Source organism: Mastigoproctus giganteus, chromosome 10 (assembly GCF_048544385.1).
Source record: "Mastigoproctus giganteus isolate SK-2022 chromosome 10, ASM4854438v1, whole genome shotgun sequence".
Taxonomy (NCBI): Eukaryota; Metazoa; Arthropoda; class Arachnida; order Uropygi; family Thelyphonidae; genus Mastigoproctus; species Mastigoproctus giganteus.
The window spans coordinates 8,881,869-8,902,007 of NC_143584.1; the positions used below are offsets into that span (position 1 = coordinate 8,881,869).

Consider the following 20,139-nt stretch of genomic DNA (forward strand, 5'->3'; position numbering starts at 1 on the left):
TTTGGAGTTCTTAAATTATTGGTACTGGATATGTTGGTTCATCAATTTTCCTTCAAGTGTAAAAATACATTTAAGTAATTTTACTAAATCCATCTAATTTGTATAATGGAGAATGTTGATATTGAAGTGTTTTACAAAAATTACTGAGGTAAACTTCTTATTTTTTAACTCTAATGTGTTGAAGTATGGAGACCTCATCTTGGGGGGTGGGGGGAAAGGACGCTGAGCATCTTAAAAGGGTCCAAAGACTGACAACTCGAATGGTGAGATTGGCAAAAGGACAATCATACAAGGAGACTCATGTGGGTGGGCTACAGAGATTGGCAACCAGGCACCTAATGAAGGTTTATAAGACTCTGAAAGGGATTAGTAAAAGGAATGACAGTGGAATTTTCATTGTTATAAAGAATTCCAGAATCTAGGGGCCACAAATTAAAATTACAGGGGTTGTGGCTTAGATTAGATTTTAGGAAGTTTTCTTTTTTCCAGCGAGTCGTTGATTGCTGGAACAAGTTGCCCTCTCAGATAGTTGAGGTTGACACTTTGAATAAATTCAAAGGTTGACTGGACAGTTACCTGTGTGAGGAGGGAAGCATATAATTTGTATTTTCTTATTCTTCTTCTTGGCATTTTTTTTTTTTTTTTTTTTTTTTTTTGGGCCAGTGCAGTAAAAGCCTGTGGTTTCCTTGCTCTATTGCAAATACTATTACTATATAATTTATTACCGTATTCACCAATTTATCAGTAAAGATTTTCTCCCCCTCTCTAACAAACAAACAAAAAAATTTCAATAGCAGTAATAATCATGCAAAAATACTCATATCTTTGCAGTAGTAGCTGTGCATATGTAAAATCAATGACATATATAACTGAGCTACATTGTGAATTAAGTGGCTTAAGAATCCAGACAGAATTATTTACAGTTCACACAGTAAAAAAAAAAAAAAGAAAAAAGTTTTGTATAGAATTAATGATTATGCAATACAGTCAGCATTGGTCTATAGAAAAGTTGCTTGGTATTAACCCTAGTGGCATTCCAGGTATGAAATTAATATTAGATGACACCCTAACCATAAAATCAAGATTTGACTATCTTGCACATAATGATCAGTTGTTTGCATTGGACACAATGTGATAACACTTATAATCACCAGAGTGTGGCTTGGCAGCAACTGCAGTTACAGATGAGTCTCCTGTATTAGTATACATGGATAGGTGTGTGAGTATAGCTTATTTGCAGGGCTACTAGGGATGTGGGTATGTCATTGGAACATGTGGACTGGACAGTACCGGATATTGTACTAGTGAGCTACCAATTGCACTGATTGATGCATGCTGATCTGAAGGGCACTTGAGGTAGTGAAAAGTTGTAAGAAGAATGGCAAATCGCAAAAGACACTGGGATGGTTGACTAAATTATAGCTAATATATATATGTATGGGGCAGTTATAAGTAAATTGCATCATGCTGAAGGCTTGTAGATGGAAAATAGTTGAATCCAAAAATCTGAAATTTAGACTGGACTGTTGTCCATTCTTAAATTTCAGATTTTTACAAAATGGAAAAATGCAATAAAAAAAGAGAAATGTATATTTCCCCTTGTAGTTTCCCCACATCGGAACCACAAGGGAAATATGTCGTATAGGAGTGAACAGATATGCAGTAGGTTTGTACAGATTGAAAACAATACATCAGATGTTGATGGTCTTCAGATTCAATATCACACACCTATCCATGGATACTAATACAGGAGACTCATCTGTAACTGCAGTAGCTGCCAAGGCACACTCTCGTGGTTATAAGTGTTATCACATTGTAGATGTATGCTAATTGCAGAACCATGTTGCCAGTTGTCACACAATCTTTTGGATTGCTTCTGGCATGATATAATGTACTGTTTCTGCAAGGGTTTCACTGTATCCCAATATTTGTTGTTCAAATAATCTCATAACCAAAAATTACATTGATTGTCAGGTGACAATCAACATAACAATTGGGGAAAGATGGGGAAACAGACAGGAAATTATGCAGTCTTTGGGAAATGTGCCATGAAGCAGATATGTTGCTGAGTCACCAATAGACAGTGGTGCTTTCCCATGTAAAGCATGTGCTCAAGAAATCTCTAGTTTGAAGGCTGGGAATGACACACTGAGGACTTCATATTATCATGCACCAGTCATGGTACAGGTTATGGTTAAATCCATCGTGGAGAAGATAATGTAATGAACATAATGCGGAAACACAGCACATAGTAATGCACGGGGAATGAAGTTGATTTTCGTCGCGGTGGAGGTGATGTTCCCAATTCCAACAATTCTGGGTTTTGATGTTACCACTAAGTTGAAAGTGCACCTTGTTGGCCCACAGAATGTTTCAGTGTCAATTACCTGTATATTATCTACCTCCATCTTAGTCAGAAACTAAATAGCAAAATCCACACCTTTCTCATGATCACTTGTAGTCAATTGCTGCACAATATATAGTTTGTGGGTATCTGTATAACATACTTTGCAGCTTCTTTCAGATTCATATCTTCAGTAATATATACCAAACGACGAATGACAAAATAATTTAATCAAATATAAAGTGAAACACACTGAAGCCTTTGAAAGCTTCAGTGTGTTTTAGTATTTTATTTTATCGCTTTTAAATTTTATAATTTTATCAGTGTATTGTATTTTATAAAATATATATTTTGGTCCTTGAGGTTGTCACAGACATTCTCTCAGATATGCCAGACAAGCTGTGCTTGCTATCTCGGAGTCTAAAACGCTGATGGAACTGATATTCGAGTTGCATTCAAGTCAAGTGGACCTAATTTCGGCGAAGTCCAGGCAGTCTATGACAGCCAAATCCTCTGATTGCACCTTCAGGATGGTGGGACTGTTAGTAATCCTGGGTATAACCTCCATGCACAAGTACATGGTGGGTGACCACCCAGGTGTGAACCAACATAAGCAGGGGGTAGAGGTGTGGCGCCCACACGGAGGAATGTCACCCCGCTGTGTTACCAGGCAATACTAGGTGGTAGATGACTCTCATCAACCGGTGCACTACCACCACCACCTTGCTTAATGGAGGCTTGAAGGTGGTGGAACCCATGTTTAGTCTCCATAGCAAAGTTCCAGTCAACTTTCCCCCATCTCTACCATCATGACGAACACCTTGGCGAGATCCAAACTCCCTTACATTTTGCAGGCCTGCTGTGAGATAGTCCACCGGACCAGACCTATTGGTAACTCTCTAGGAGGCTTCCGGATCAGTTAGTGTATAATCTTGCTGCCTCTACTCTACCAGATAGTGACTGGAGGGAATCCATTCCAAGTAGTGTGTATGCGGGGGCATTGTTGAGGCCACGTTATGTCAAGGATGTGGGTATATTCTTACCATGTGTACACCATATCCAAAAATTTCATTACTTCATACATTGTCAAATTAATAGAGAGAATCGTCAAACAAATAGAGTAAGCTTATCTGTGAAAAGATCTAAACTTCCCAAACATTTCCTTGTTTATTTCACAAATATACGTGGTGTCTCAGTTCTAATCTCAGTGATGTCCATTTCCATTTAGTCTGCCAAACCCCATGTCCTTTTTCAAACAGAATCTCAGTTATCAATTGATTCAACTACTGCTCATCTCAGTTGCCTAAATTATTATTCGCTGTATGATTCCTTTCGGTGGTACTTGTGCATATCTCCGTTCCAATATTCCCTGTCAGAGACTTGGTAATTTGGAATCTCCTCTTTTCGATCTTCTCTGGCTTAAAATCTCTCTACCTCATTCTGCTGCAAATTCATCTGTTGTCTCTACCATTCTCCCAACTCCACTTTGAACTCTGAACTCTCTTTGCAACTAGACTTTCTCCAGTCCAACTTTCCTAACAGTGAAGTAATTTTCCTTAGTGATTTTAATGTTCTCAACTCCAGCTAGCTTCCATTTTCTATTCGCACTGATCCAGCTGGTTGTGATGCTGAGACTTTTGCAACTACTAATGACCTTATACAGATTGTTCATTTACCTACAAGGATACTGAAAAATCCTAACCATACAGCCAACACGCTTGATCTTTTTCTCACAAAGTACACGGTCGAAGTGAGTGGTCCTTTAGGCACCTCAGATCACAACTTGGTGATTCTCTTCTCCAATGGAGCCTTTATCTCATGGCTATTCCCAATCTCTTGTTATTTGGCATTACAAGAATGCAAAATGGGATGACCTGAGAGATTTCTTTTCTTCTTTTCCTTGGTTGGATTACTGTTTCAAAATTCCTGATGTCAAAGTTTGCTCAGATCGTGTCAGTGAAATTATTTTTGTAGGATTGGAATCCTTTATTCCACATTCCACATTAAAATCTCATCCTTCATCTAAACCTTGGTTTTCCAATAAATGTGCTAAGGTTGTTCAAGAAAAGAATGTTGCATATCATAATTGGCTTGTTTCCAGTACTTCAGTTTCATTTTCTGCCTACACCAGAGTGCACAACAATTGTAAAGCAGTTATTAATCAGTCCAAATTAGATTTTGAACAGGCTAAGAGTAGAAAACTTGCTTCTTGCCCTAGTGGTAGCCGAGCATTCTGGTGTCTTGCCAAAGCTATTTGCCGCAACTTTTGCCCATCTCTGCTCGCACCTCTTTCAAAACCAGGTGGTTCTATTGTCACTTCAGTCAAGGATAAAGCTGACTTGCTAGCATCCCATTTTTCTTCCAACTCCTGTATTAGTGATCCTGGTAAAACACCTCCCAACATTCCCAGCAAGCTCCATTCAATTCCTCCTGTGGTTTTCCATCATAAGGATGTCAGAAGAATTTTGACGAATCTTGATGCTAAGAAAGCTCCAGGTCCTGATTGTATTTCTTCACTTGTTCTCAAAACCTGCACTCCTGAACTTACTACTGTTCTTTGCCACCTTTTTTCACTTTCTTATTCCAAAGGTGTTTTTCCTTCTGCTTAGAAATTTGCTGATATCCAGCCAGTTCCAAAAAAGGGTGACAAATTATTCCCATCCAGTTATCGCCCCATTGCAATTACTTCTACTCTTTCTAAAGTAATGGAGAATTCAATTAACCGCCAACTCTTAAACTATCTAGAAACCTTCCATCTGATCAACGATCGCCAGTATGGATTCCGGCAGTGGCGATCCACAGGTGATATTGTAGCTTATGTTACCCATTTATGGACGAATTCAATGGAAAAATTTGGTGAAACACAAGCAGTTGCTTTTGACATCTCAAAGGCCTTCGTCTGTGTTTGGTATAAAGGTCTTCTAAACAGGCTTCCATCTTATGGTTTGCCAACTGTTTTTTGTAATTGGTTATCCAGTTTTCTCTCTGACTGCTCACTGGGGATGATGGTAGATGGCTCTCTATCTTGTAACTTCTCCACTAATGCTGGTTCCCCCAAGGTTCAGTTCTTTCCCCCACTCTTTTCCTCTTGTATATTAATGACCTTCTTCCATTGACTGGAAATCCTATCTATAGTTTTTCTGATGAATGTACATTGCATTCCAATTTGAGAAACCTCGCCCTGCTCAATCAGCTTCAACTTCTCGAATATCTGCTACCAATTCCTTAAATTCCAATCTCCAGGTAATTCTCCAGTATGGCAAAGACAACTTAGTTGATTTCAATCCGTCTAAAACTCAGTCCTGTCTATATCTCGCAAAAAGGATTCGTCTGCTCCTGTGCTTATTTTTGGTGACACTCCAATTTCTAGGCAAGATGATATATCTCTTTGGGGATTAACCTGACTTCTAATCTCTCTTGGCACAAGCACGTTACAAATATTGCTTCCTCTGCATCTAAAAAACTTGGTTTTTTCTTTCGCTCTCAGCGTTACTTTTCTTCCAAACAGCTTTTCACTCTGTACAAATTGCAAATCCGCCCATCCACAGAATTTTGTTGCTCCATCTGAGGTATTGCTCCCAAAACCTCTCTAAGAATTCTTGATTCCATTCAGAAGAGGGCAGTTAGGTTAATTAATGACTCATCTCTAACAGACTCTCTCTCTCCACTATGGCTCATAGACATTCTGTTTCTGCTGCATGCCTTTTCTATAGATACTTCCATGGGCACTGTTCTTCTGAATTAGGTTTTATTATTCCTGCTCTCTGTTTCAAAACAGTCCGAGCACGTGCCGCCACCAGCAAACATCCATTTACTTTTCAACTTCAAACTCACAGAACCAACTTTTCATCTTCCTTGTTTGTTCATTCAACTGCCATTTCCTGGAATAACCTTCCTTTGTATGTATTTCCTAGAAATTACAGTCTACAGAAGTTAAAGTTTAATGTCAACAAATATCTTCTTTCGTCTTCTCAATCTCTAACTCATGCATGATATTAAGTACAGTACTATAGGTTCTAATACCTCTTATGTTTGGGGTTTTCATAAAAAAAAAAATACAATTATTATGACTTATTATTAATCTGCCTTAGGTTTTTTAACCTCCTTATGGTTATTTCTATGCACATATACAGTTCTGTAATGAAATTAAATGTTGATTGTCATATTTTTAAATATCTACAAATATATTTTCCAAAAATGTATTTAGATACTCCTCATTTCTGGTATGGTAGGTTTGATCAGCCACATGCTGAGTTGGAATAGTTATAAAAATGTCAAATGTCAAGGGAACTATCCAGTTTTCAGTAGTAATAATAGAGCTGCCAACTCTCTCTAGATTTACAACAATGGAGAGGAATTTTTTTTTTTTTTTTTTTTTTTTGCTCCTCACCTTGCATAGTTTAACTTCATCTTTTTCACAAAAGGCAGCTTTGCTGTTGAAATTTTTAAAACAGTTGGCCATCAGTTGTGTGTGTGCACTTATATGGGATGCATGCAAAATTAAATATTAAACTCTGTATAGATGTAAGGTTAAATCATATTTAATTTTGCATATGTTGCAAAGCTAAATTTGATTTAACGATATTATTCAGTAAGATGCTGAAAAATTCAGTTTTTAAACAATACTGTTTAAGAAGGCATATGTGCAAGATTTTTCACTACATTATAAAATATTAGTAAATAAATAAGAGGAGTTAACCTCAATATAGTACGTGGAACACTTCCGTATGATACCCTCCAGAAATTAAAACGGAAAAAACGAAAAAATCGACAACTTACCGGAACATTAAAGTAAAATATAAATAATCAATTTAACACAATTCAAAATCAATTTAACACAATTAAAATTCAAATTAACGCAATTAAAAGAATCTAACGAAAATATTCAAAACGATTTTCCTTCCTGAAGCTGACAATGCTTTTCGACCGACTGTCGTGATCACAGGAACGAAAATTACCGAATCAGGCTAAACCTGCAACTTAAATAGTGATTATATGTCTTCGCGCATGCGCGTAAAGGTCCACGCATCGGAGATCAAATATGGCCGCCGAACATTAACAGAATTCTCATGTAATTTAATTTCAACGGTTTCTGCAATTAATAGTCGCGTATAATTACGTTGAACCTTAAGTATTTTGGCCTCGTTAAATAAAAAAGTATGTTTTTCGTTAATGGCATGAAAGGCTAATTCTGACGCTGCTGAACGAGAAGCACGAACAGAGGCTTCGTGTTGATTAACACGGATATTAAGAGAAAACCGGGTCGAACCCTGGTAAGACGAGTCGCAATCACCGCAAGAAATGTTGTATACTAGATCATTGATTTGTGTTGCGAACGCGGAAAGAACCGAGCGATTGTTCAGTATAGTGTGTAACTTCCGTATGGGCCTAGCTATAATTTTAAATTCGGTATCTTTAAAGAATCTGTTAAGCTGTTTGTGCCACTGTTCAACATATGGGACAGAAATAAAGTATTTTTTGATATTTCTATTGTTGATTGGTGTAGTATTTTGTATCCTATCCTTAGCTTGTACCCTAATTCGATTTATTGTGTTAATGGGATAACCCCTGTTTAAGAATCTGCTAGTTAATATTTGTATTTCTGAGTCCAAAGCAGAATCCGTCGTTGAATATTTATAGGCATTTAGAAATTGATTAAAGATAATCGATCTTTTGTAGGTGAACGGGTGGTAGCTATTATAATGTAGAAGCATACCGGTGTTTGTGGGTTTTCGATAGATGCTAAATTGTATTTTGTTCGGGTCCCGGGTAAGCGTGAAATTTAGAAAGTTTAATGACTTTGTATCCGTATCTTCCCTTTCCAATGTAAATTTGAGTCTAGAATGAATATTATTAAACGAATGTAAAATGTCTTGGATAGTAGTACTATCGGTAATAACTAGAACATCGTCCAAATACCTCCCATAGTATGTGATACGGGGACGAAAAGGTGTCAAATGTATCTGTTCAATCGTTGAGAGATAGATCTCTGATATTAAGCCACTCAGGCTCAAACCCATTGGTAATCCAAAAATTTGTTTGTACACCTTGTCTCGAAAGGTGATGTAGTTAGCTTCAACTAACAGTTTAATTAAGTGAAAAATTTCCTTAATAGGCAGCTTCGTATAATTAATCAGTGTCGAGTTTTTATTTAACATATCCCAAATAATATCTAATGTGTATTCAACGTTTACATTCGTATATAATGAGGTAACATCTAATGAGAATAAATTGTCATTGTCGCCGAGTCTACAGTCTTTCAGATTATTAAATAATGTATCGTAATTCTTAATCCCAAATTGTATAACCTGTCTAAAAGGTTTTATAATGTTATATACATGTGTGGCTAAGGTTGAAAATGCCGAGTTCCTGTAGGAAACAATAGGTCGAATCGGAAATCCAGGCTTGTGTAATTTTACCTGACCGAAAAGTGCAGGAATATTGTATGTTCTGGACTTCAATTCCTTCAACTGAACCATAGTAATGTAGTCGTTTTTACGATATGTGGTTAACGTTTTATTGTATTGATTTACCAAATTGGTAAACAGTGCCTGGTCCACTTCACGATAAGTGGAGGTATCAGACACAACTGAATCTAACTTATTAATATAATCATGTTTATCTAGTATTACCACTGTATCTCCTTTATCTGCCCTCTGTATAATAATGTCCTTATTTTCTCGAAGTTCTCGTAAAGCTGAACTTTCATGTGTATTCAATTTAGGAAGTCGCGTTTCTTTTATGTTATTCACTACTTGGTTAACTTGTTGAATAAATACATCTTTTTGTGGAACGCTACGAAGTCCAAATTCAATATCAATTACGCATTGTTTTTTTGGCAGCTTTCGAGGTGGTAAATTATAATTTAATCCTTTGGATAAAAGTGAAATCTGGTCCTGCGATAGTGTACACGAGGAAAGATTTGTAACCTGTTGATATGTCGGTTCGTTGGATACTGGGTGAGGGGGTGTTCGTGAACTAGCCGACATATTCTGAGGTAGTGCGTTATGTGTTTGTGGGGGGGATGTCACCCAACTCGTGTGAACTTGGTCGCAGGCTTGCGACAATGTGTTAGAATTCGCATAAACGTGTCTTGAACTATTCGATAATGTTTGCAACTTATTAACGTGTCTGTTTTTTATTTCTGAGGCTTGTGCTTCCCGTCGCAAATCTATGGAGGTCTTCAATACAGACCAATCATTCGGGTGTAGATAATTTTTTACTTTATCGCGAAGCTTCCTAACCTGGGAAAGGTATTTTTGTTTATTCGAATATCTAGATTTTAAGGCAAGCTTAACAATATTACGTGATGTCGCCAGTGTTAGTTGTTTTATGCCTGAAATTTTTTGATTTAAATTCACCCTGGCAAACTTCGGAACGATGTTGTTTTGAAGGCAATATTTTAGGAAAGAAATATGGTAATTTTGGGCCGAGTACTTTAGTGTAGATTTAATGTAATTTTGTACCAAGCCATTCAAAAAATCTCCCATAATTGTGTGTATCGATTGTATACTACTGGAGAGACAGGAAGTGAATGAAATAGTCAATAAGAGTTACGTGGCGACATCACGTAATATTGTTAAGCTTGCCTTAAAATCTAGATATTCGAATAAACAAAAATACCTTTCCCAGGTTAGGAAGCTTCGCGATAAAGTAAAAAATTATCTACACCCGAATGATTGGTCTGTATTGAAGACCTCCATAGATTTGCGACGGGAAGCACAAGCCTCAGAAATAAAAAACAGACACGTTAATAAGTTGCAAACATTATCGAATAGTTCAAGACACGTTTATGCGAATTCTAACACATTGTCGCAAGCCTGCGACCAAGTTCACACGAGTTGGGTGACATCCCCCCCACAAACACATAACGCACTACCTCAGAATATGTCGGCTAGTTCACGAACACCCCCTCACCCAGTATCCAACGAACCGACATATCAACAGGTTACAAATCTTTCCTCGTGTACACTATCGCAGGACCAGATTTCACTTTTATCCAAAGGATTAAATTATAATTTACCACCTCGAAAGCTGCCAAAAAAACAATGCGTAATTGATATTGAATTTGGACTTCGTAGCGTTCCACAAAAAGATGTATTTATTCAACAAGTTAACCAAGTAGTGAATAACATAAAAGAAACGCGACTTCCTAAATTGAATACACATGAAAGTTCAGCTTTACGAGAACTTCGAGAAAATAAGGACATTATTATACAGAGGGCAGATAAAGGAGATACAGTGGTAATACTAGATAAACATGATTATATTAATAAGTTAGATTCAGTTGTGTCTGATACCTCCACTTATCGTGAAGTGGACCAGGCACTGTTTACCAATTTGGTAAATCAATACAATAAAACGTTAACCACATATCTTAAAAACGACTACATTACTATGGTTCAGTTGAAGGAATTGAAGTCCAGAACATACAATATTCCTGCACTTTTCGGTCAGGTAAAATTACACAAGCCTGGATTTCCGATTCGACCTATTGTTTCCTACAGGAACTCAGCATTTTCAACCTTAGCCACACATGTATATAACATTATAAAACCTTTTAGACAGGTTATACAATTTGGGATTAAGAATTACGATACATTATTTAATAATCTGAAAGACTGTAGACTCGGCGACAATGACAATTTATTCTCATTAGATGTTACCTCATTATATACGAATGTAAACGTTGAATACACATTAGATATTATTTGGGATATGTTAAATAAAAACTCGACACTGATTAATTATACGAAGCTGCCTATTAAGGAAATTTTTCACTTAATTAAACTGTTAGTTGAAGCTAACTACATCACCTTTTGAGACAAGGTGTACAAATAAATTTTTGGATTACCAATGGGTTTGAGCCTGAGTGGCTTAATATCAGAGATCTATCTCTCAACGATTGAACAGATACATTTGACACCTTTTCGTCCCCGTATCACATACTATGGGAGGTATTTGGACGATGTTCTAGTTATTACCGATAGTACTACTATCCAAGACATTTTACATTCGTTTAATAATATTCATTCTAGACTCAAATTTACATTGGAAAGGGAAGATACGGATACAAAGTCATTAAACTTTCTAAATTTCACGCTTACCCGGGACTCGAACAAAATACAATTTAGCATCTATCGAAAACCCACAAACACCGGTATGCTTCTACATTATAATAGCTACCACCCGTTCACCTACAAAAGATCGATTATCTTTAATCAATTTCTAAATGCCTATAAATATTCAACGACGGATTCTGCTTTGGACTCAGAAATACAAATATTAACTAGCAGATTCTTAAACAGGGGTTATCCCATTAACACAATAAATCGAATTAGGGTACAAGCTAAGGATAGGATACAAAATACTACACCAATCAACAATAGAAATATCAAAAAATACTTTATTTCTGTCCCATATGTTGAACAGTGGCACAAACAGCTTAACAGATTCTTTAAAGATACCGAATTTAAAATTATAGCTAGGCCCATACGGAAGTTACACACTATACTGAACAATCGCTCGGTTCTTTCCGCGTTCGCAACACAAATCAATGATCTAGTATACAACATTTCTTGCGGTGATTGCGACTCGTCTTACCAGGGTTCGACCCGGTTTTCTCTTAATATCCGTGTTAATCAACACGAAGCCTCTGTTCGTGCTTCTCGTTCAGCAGCGTCAGAATTAGCCTTTCATGCCATTAACGAAAAACATACTTTTTTATTTAACGAGGCCAAAATACTTAATGTTCAACGTAATTATACGCGACTATTAATTGCAGAAACCGTTGAAATTAAATTACATGAGAATTCTGTTAATGTTCGGCGGCCATATTTGATCTCCGATGCGTGGACCTTTACGCGCATGCGCGAAGACATATAATCACTATTTAAGTTGCAGGTTTAGCCTGATTCGGTAATTTTCGTTCCTGTGATCACGACAGTCGGTCGAAAAGCATTGTCAGCTTCAGGAAGGAAAATCGTTTTGAATATTTTCGTTAGATTCTTTTAATTGCGTTAATTTGAATTTTAATTGTTTTAAATTGATTTTGAATTGTGTTAAATTGATTATTTATATTTTACTTTAATGTTCCGGTAAGTTGTCGATTTTTTCGTTTTTTCCGTTTTAATTTCTGGAGGGTATCATACGGAAGTGTTCCACGTACTATATTGAGGTGAACTCCTCTTATTTATTTACTAATATTATTATCAACGTAGAACATATTGAGTTATTACAGCTCTGATTCATACTATCTAATTATAAAATATAGAAAAGGTAACATGTTTGTTTTGTGTATTATGTGTATAATTATTTTGTTTCAAGTGGCAGCAAATGTGATGTAATTAGACATTCACAAACAAATAACCATAAGAACAATGTAGACTGTAAAACCAAATGCTAAAATAAGAGTAGCTTATCAAAGTAATGGCCATTGTATCTAGCACTGTTTTTGTAAAAAAAAAAAAAAAAAAAAAAACTAGCACGCCCCTGAACCCCTTTCATTTATCTTTTAATTTGAATTGTTACCAATTATACCTCCCGATGTACATTAGAAGTGATTTAGTTGAAGACTGACTAACTATAGCCAATCTGACTATAGCTTTACTGGAATTTGAAATCCTTTTTTCTGTAGTAGTAGGTACTAATAAAAGACAGTAATCAAGCCTATCATAATAATTATAAATGATATGATAATACATCTAAATAACAATATTTATTTGAACATTAAATATCATCAGTTGATAGTGTGTATTTCATTATACTAGCACCTGACATCTTTTTAAAAAAGGTCCCAGGATTGCCATTTTGGTACATATCCTCACAGAAATGGCTAATAGTGTAATGTGCTGAATGATTATTTACATTGTTTATCATAGGACATAATCTTCCTATGAGCTGTGCTTATCATGCAGGTGTCACATTCAGAAATATTTCCCAATGGTGAAATAGGAAGAAGACTATGGATGTGGAAGAACAAAAATGCCAGGTATTTTTAGTGAAATTGTAGAGGGGAAAAAAGTAATAGTGATAGTTTTGAAAAATTTGCCATTTTTGATTACTACAGATAGCTTAATCAAATGCATTCCAAGCTGTTTTCCGTTTTATGTAATTCACTACAGGGTACAGTATTGAGCATCTTTTTGACCAGCCTTTGAAAGCATGTGGGATTCCTTTAGAAAACTGTCTAGCATGTAGTGTTAATAATGCCCCTTTTTATGGTAGGCCTAAAAACTGGAGTAGCACAGATATTAATAAAGGAGATTGAGCATTTGGTAATAGACATCAATTTATCTGATTAATTCTGTGCCAAACACGAGGGACCTCCGTAACCAGGTGGGAAGGAGCAGCAGTGCGTAGCACATGCTTCTTAATTAGATCAGGATTCAGGCCCGCCACCACCAAATACGGAGGATGCGGAAAGGTCAGGGAATGACCACCACATATTCCCAGAGCTCCTAAAAACCAAATAACAACAACAGCCAAACACAAAGCTGCATTCCTTCATCTGGAAGTGGATTAGCATTAGTGGATATTTACTGCTATGAAGAAATAAGCGCTAAAAGGAAAGAGAAATTGAAATAGCTTTAATTAATGCCTGCCACTGAAGTGAAAAATATTTTGAAATGTGTGTGTGCACATTGGGTGCCTTTTGGTAAATACAGGGTTGTTAAAATTAAAGTATCCCTATGTAGAGGGCTCTGGAGCAAGTTCTAAGGCTCATACTGAAGAGAAATTTGGACAACAGGTACAATGCGCTTGCCATTTATTGAAAGAAAGAAAAAAAAAAAAAAAAAAATTAGTTACAAAATTTGTCACTATATGGTGCTGTGGCAATACAAATCACTTGAACAGTGCTACAGTTGTTCAATGTGTCCTCCATTTTGGTCAACAACAGTTTCTATTTGGAGAATAGCATTTTCTACAGCAGAGCGTAATGTGTCAACTGGAACAGCCAGCACATGGCTAATGCTGTCCTTCAGATCTTCCAGTTTGACATCTTTCCCCTGTACATCTGGTTCTTCAAAAAACTCCGCAACCAGAAGTCTCATGGGGTGAGGTTCAGTGATCGAGGCAGCCAAGATGCCTGGAAACAATGGCTGATGACCCATTCACCTGTAAAGTGTTGCCTTAGCAATCTTTGGACACAACGGTGGATGTGGGTGGCACACCGTCTTGCATGAATATGGTATCCTGAAGGCAGTCACATTGTTGCAGCTCTAGTATTGCGAAATTTGCTAACATTTCATAATATCACTGTCCAATGACGGAACAAGTGCGGGGTCCAGTCGGTGTTACCTGCTCAAAAAAATATGGCCCAGTCATGAATGTGGCCGTAAATCCACACCACACTGTCACTTTTGGAGAATGCAACAGGACCTCTTGGATAACTCGAGGGTTTTCTGTTGCCCAAATGTGACAGTTGTGTATTCACTTGTCCATTTAAGCAGAAGTGAGCTTCATCACTCCAAAGGATGTTCCATGGCCAAGTGATATCCACTGTCATTCATGCCAGAAACTGAAGTGTGTATGTGAAATGAATATCTGCATCTGCCATGCTTTTACTGCTGCTGTAGCATGTGCATCTTGTAAGGATAGTACCGCAACACCTGACGCATTACAGCGGAATACGGCATGTCCACTTCGCGAGAAACAGCTGGCACACTTGCGCTACCACAACATGGAAATTGACTTGATAAATCCACAACAGCCATAGCCACATCTTCAACACGAGAGGAGTCTGCTCGTTTTCAACCTCTACCTGATTGAACACCAAGATGTCTCGTCACTTCAAATTTCACAATCATTTTGCTGACAGCACAAACAGTCATAGGTCCATGCCTTCTGACATCAGAATTCTCTGATAGCTGCAGCTGCTTTGTTGCTGTTCTGATAGTACATCTTCACTAATAGTGCCTCTTCCTGCAACGCTGTTGGCATTAGTGCAGGCAAACATCTACTGTATTATGAGGTAATAACTTACAATTATGCAAATAACTTACGTTATTTGCATGATCGTAACTAAGATAGTTACGCACCATACAGTGACAAATTTTGTAACTAATTTTTTTTCCTCAATAAATGGCAAGTGCATTCTTTATTGTACCCGTTGTCCGAATTTCTCTTCAGTACGAGCCTTAGAACTTGCTCCGGAGCCCTCTACATTAGGGATACTTTAATTTTGACCACCCTGTATTTTACTAGACTGGTAGAACAGTGGCAATTTCTGAAAATCCCATATCAAGAATTGCATCTCGTCATCCATAAGTAGGACAACGTGAATTGTATTAATTTCCAAATCTGTTGGAAATAGAGAAAAAAGAAAAAATAGCTGATGAAACTAACTTTTTGTAATCATCTAGATGTGTTGCACAGAGATATGTAGGAAAGGTTCGAAGATCTCCTTAATTTGAAAATTCCAGATTGGCTTATAAATCCTTTTTTAAATAATGACAATGGTGAACATTTTGTAGAAGAAGAATTGATTTGAGTTACAAAATGAAGTTGAACTGAAGCCAAAATTTCAAAATTCATATCAGGAATTTTGGTTACAAAAGAAAATCCCTGACCATTATCCTGCATTGTGGGGAATTGTGAAAAAAAATTACTTATTTCTTTTCCCACATCATATCTAGTCGAAACCAGTTTCAGTGTTTCATTGAGACACAGCACCGGATTCGGTGCTGTATCTCAATTGCTGACAAAACAAAGAAATTGTCTGGATGTTGTTAAACGTGGCAATTTATGACTTCTACTTAAAGATATTAAACCTAATATTGATAAGCTAATAAATCTCTACCAAGCTCATCCATTGCATTAAATATTAAAATATAATTAACTATTTCCATTAATATCATGACTCATTTATGTAATTAACTTTAATTTTTATGACTTAATTTAAGTGACTATAACTGACTTTATGTAGTTGTTTTACGAAGAAGGAATAAAGTGCAGTAAATAGTTTTCTTTATAATTCACACATATACATGCAGGGCTGCATTTACGTTTTTGGAGGCAAACAGACAAATATTCATTTCAGTTATTTAGCTTCACTTTATATTGGTGGGCTAAAAAAAAAAGCCCTCGCTGGGCTTTTTTTTTAGGGGGGGGGGTGATCCAAAAAAGTTTGAGAAGCACTGGTCTAGATAGTTGACACCTGTTCAGCAAATGTATTTTCCTTGAAGCAGTCATAATTAATTGGTAGTAACTAATACAGACATCTACAGACAGAAAAATATTAGGTGCACTAATGTTTGAAATCATACTATATTTATATCTTAATATAAAATGCATGTTTGTCAGTGAAGCTTAATTTAAAGTGCAAAGTTGATTTTAAAAAAAATGAAAACTCTTTCTTATGCTTTTTTGATAATCTCTTGCTTTTCTTGTGCATTTTGATTTCTCTTGCTTTTCTTAATCATTTTGATTACTCCTGCTTTTGTTGATAACTCTTTTTTCTTGTGCTTTTTGATCATCTCTTGATTTCCCAAAATTTGGTTGACAGCTATGCAACAAGAGTGGAAATTAATTCACACCTTTATGCTACCGTTGCTGCATTTGATGAGAGTAACAATAAAGATTATACAATGAATTCAAGAACAGGAAAATTAATTAGTACTGTAGGTGTTAATTCCCACTTCCACATAAAGGAATGGGAATTGTTACTTTCAGTGTCAGTTTGCCTTTAAAAGGAATGGCCAACATAAGCTTAGTGAGCTGAAGATATTGCCAGTCACAGGCAATCTCTTGAGTTGACTGTGACCAGCAAAAAAGGCATGGTGTACCTTATCATTTTGGATCATTTGCTGAAATCTAAATTAAAGATTAGATAGAAAACATTGAAAACTGAAACAGTTTTTGGCCAAGAGCAGTCTTCTGTTGACATATTAAACAGAAAATAAGTAAATATGGGAGAGGACATGTGCCAAACTGTATTGGAAAGCCACATTCTTGTAGTGGCAATGTGCTTTCTCGCTGTAGACTTCTTGTGTGGAAAATTTGTGTTTCTTTATTATTAATCTCATTTTTTATTTGAAACAGTAGGAAATTGAAATGTTTTGATGGCCAGAGCTCCAGGCATTCTTGGTTTGAGTGGAAGTTTAAAAACTATACTAGCTTTGTTAACCTCTGGTGCATGCAATGTAAGCTGGACATGCCCACTCAGTTTTGATTGTCACTGATTGGAATTAAAACTATTCTGATGGTAATGTGCTCTCCTTTTGTAGTTGCTATGCTACCTACATGTTTTTGTGGACAACTATCCAGACAATCAATGAAATACAAAACATTGCATCAGTATATCATGATATATGGATTTGCTTAGCACTATACCAATATTTTTATACAAAGTGAAGGTGAGTTTTATGTTTTTTGTTAAAAAAGCTTTCTGCAGGTGATAAGTGAATGGACTGTGAATGGCAATGTAATAAAATGCATATTTGCATTATAATTTCTTGTATACTTACTGTTCAGAGAGGAAACTAATTTGAACACTATTGATTGTATCATGAATTATGTTAATAGGATATTTTCTTGCTATGAAATGGTTTTTAATATTAGAAATTTCATTGTTAAGCCCATCTAAATTCTAGGTGAAAAGAAAGTACATTGAGAATTTGGGGATATAAATTGAGATGCAGGTACTGTTAGAAATGAGTGACCATAATGATCATGATGAATGTATTACATACCATTTGGCTGTTTTCTCCTAATTGAATCAAGAGTGCACACACTAGAACCTCTCAATAGAAAATATGATACAGTTGCACCTTCATGAAGGTACTCATGTTGAACCAGGTCTTCTTGATCAAAAATACCAATAAAATCACTTTGACATTTGATTACATTTGCACTGCTTTTTTCAGATTTTTTAAACTTTGAAAACCATTGGAACATTTATTGCGTGGCTTAATGCTTTGTTGTCAGATGTTGTTTCCAAAATCATTTCCCCTGATTTAATACATTTTTCTTTATATTTAGCCATTTTGAATGGCAAAATGTCTAATTATAAACCTATAAGAGTTATTACATCCTTTTACTAACTCTTATAATAGGTTACTGAATGCATTTGACTTGATAAATTGCATGTGTAAGGTTGTCCAATAGCTTTGCCACCACATTCATGGCTAAGAAGCCTTCACAGTACTTCATTGAATAAATCAGTTTTGAAAAAAATTTTGATAGACTCTTGAATATCATATCCTAAATTTGTTTCTAACAAGTTCTAGAACTGTAAGGTACATTTGCTTTAGCCCTCTCTCTCTCTCTCTCTCTCTCTCTCTCTCTCTCTCTCTCTCTCTCTCTCTCTCTCTGGATATCTTTTGATGTGTTATGAGCTATGCTTATTTTCATCAAATACTTGTGTACTTGATTTTGACTATTAATATTTTTAATTACATTTTCAGGGCCACCATCTGGAGGTATTTTTCATAAAACTCCAAGATCTGTTTGTGCCAGTAGTACCAGCAGCAGCAATGATGAAGGAACAGATGTGTCTACAGCCAAAGGTCATTTGAGAAAGCCATCTTCCGTGAGAGAACGAAGCAGAATCTCAGTTCCTTATATTTACACCTCAACTCAGCCTAGAAGTTATGGTACACCTTTTACAATAGGAAACAGTAATAATAATAGTACCACCAATAATATTTTACCCGGTGCTCCATTTCCCCAAACTCTTGGTCTCCCATCTAGTCTACAACTTAATACTTTCCATGCACCAGTTACATCAAATTGTAGTACATCATTACCTATTCCCCACTTTGTTTCTGTAAATAGTTCTGTTGCTACAACTGTAACTACTACAACTTGCGGAACTGGTCAGATCCATAGGGAACTTCCATGTGGAGAAGTTAAAACACCACAGCAAACAATAGCAGTGAACAATGTTTCAGGATTAAAAAATTCTGCATATTACATTCCGCCTGTAAGTAGTTCGACTTGTGTCAATACAACAAACTCTATGTCAGTGCCAGTCACATCACCTTCTATGGCAATGCAGTATGGATATCTGGGCTTTTTGCCTCAAGTGATTCCCCAGCCCATGCTTCATCATGCAAATAATGCATTTCCACCCGTGAGTCCAAGTTTTCTATTTCCCCTTCTTCACAGTATGCCTCCAGGACTATTGCCTGATTTGCTTTTAGCTAACCAGCTTCATCATCCACCTCCATCTTGTCCCCCACAGCCATCAGCACCAACCAACAATACACCAGTTAGGACACCCGCTTGTTATAACTGTGGAAGTACAGGTCATAGAGGACACGAATGTAGAGCTGCTACGGTGGATGATTTGAATAGCTCAGGTTGGTTTTTATTTTTACATTATAATTAGGCCTTAATCTGTATTTTTATATTTAAGTATGTCTTATAGTTAAGCTCTATTGTCTGATCTAGATCTTTCACTGAAAAGTATTTACAATTGCTTTTCATTTTTAACTGTGGAAAGCATGCCATATCATTCCCATCATAAAAATAATTTAAAAAACTTAGAATGGGGATGCATACCTAGTGATATCAAGATGTATATAGTTCCTGGTATTTTATTTTATTCCTCGGAATTAATGTTTTTAGATTTTGTTATTTCACTATAAAAAAGGCTCATAGACTAATATTCAAGATTTAAAAAAAAAAGTTTAATTACCATTTTGTCAGTCAATTGATTAACAAGTATCTAAAATTGTAATACAAGATGGCAACCTAGAATTCCTGAATTATTGGGAATAGGAATGTGTTCCTTGCATGTCATTCATGGTACATTGAAACTAGTCCACAACAAAGGCATTTAGCATATTAAA

General features: G+C 36.2%; 1 protein-coding gene across 1 annotated transcript in view; it reads left to right on the top strand.

Annotated features, from left to right (window-relative positions):
• LOC150078672 (uncharacterized) overlaps nucleotides 1-20,139 on the top strand; it is a 292,422-nt gene that overhangs the window by 260,657 nt on the left and 11,626 nt on the right. Inside the window, exon 11 of the mRNA XM_090382317.1 lies at nucleotides 18,751-19,647. Coding sequence (XP_090238443.1) covers nucleotides 18,751-19,647 — 897 coding nt within the window. The remainder of the gene's footprint in view (nucleotides 1-18,750; nucleotides 19,648-20,139) is intronic.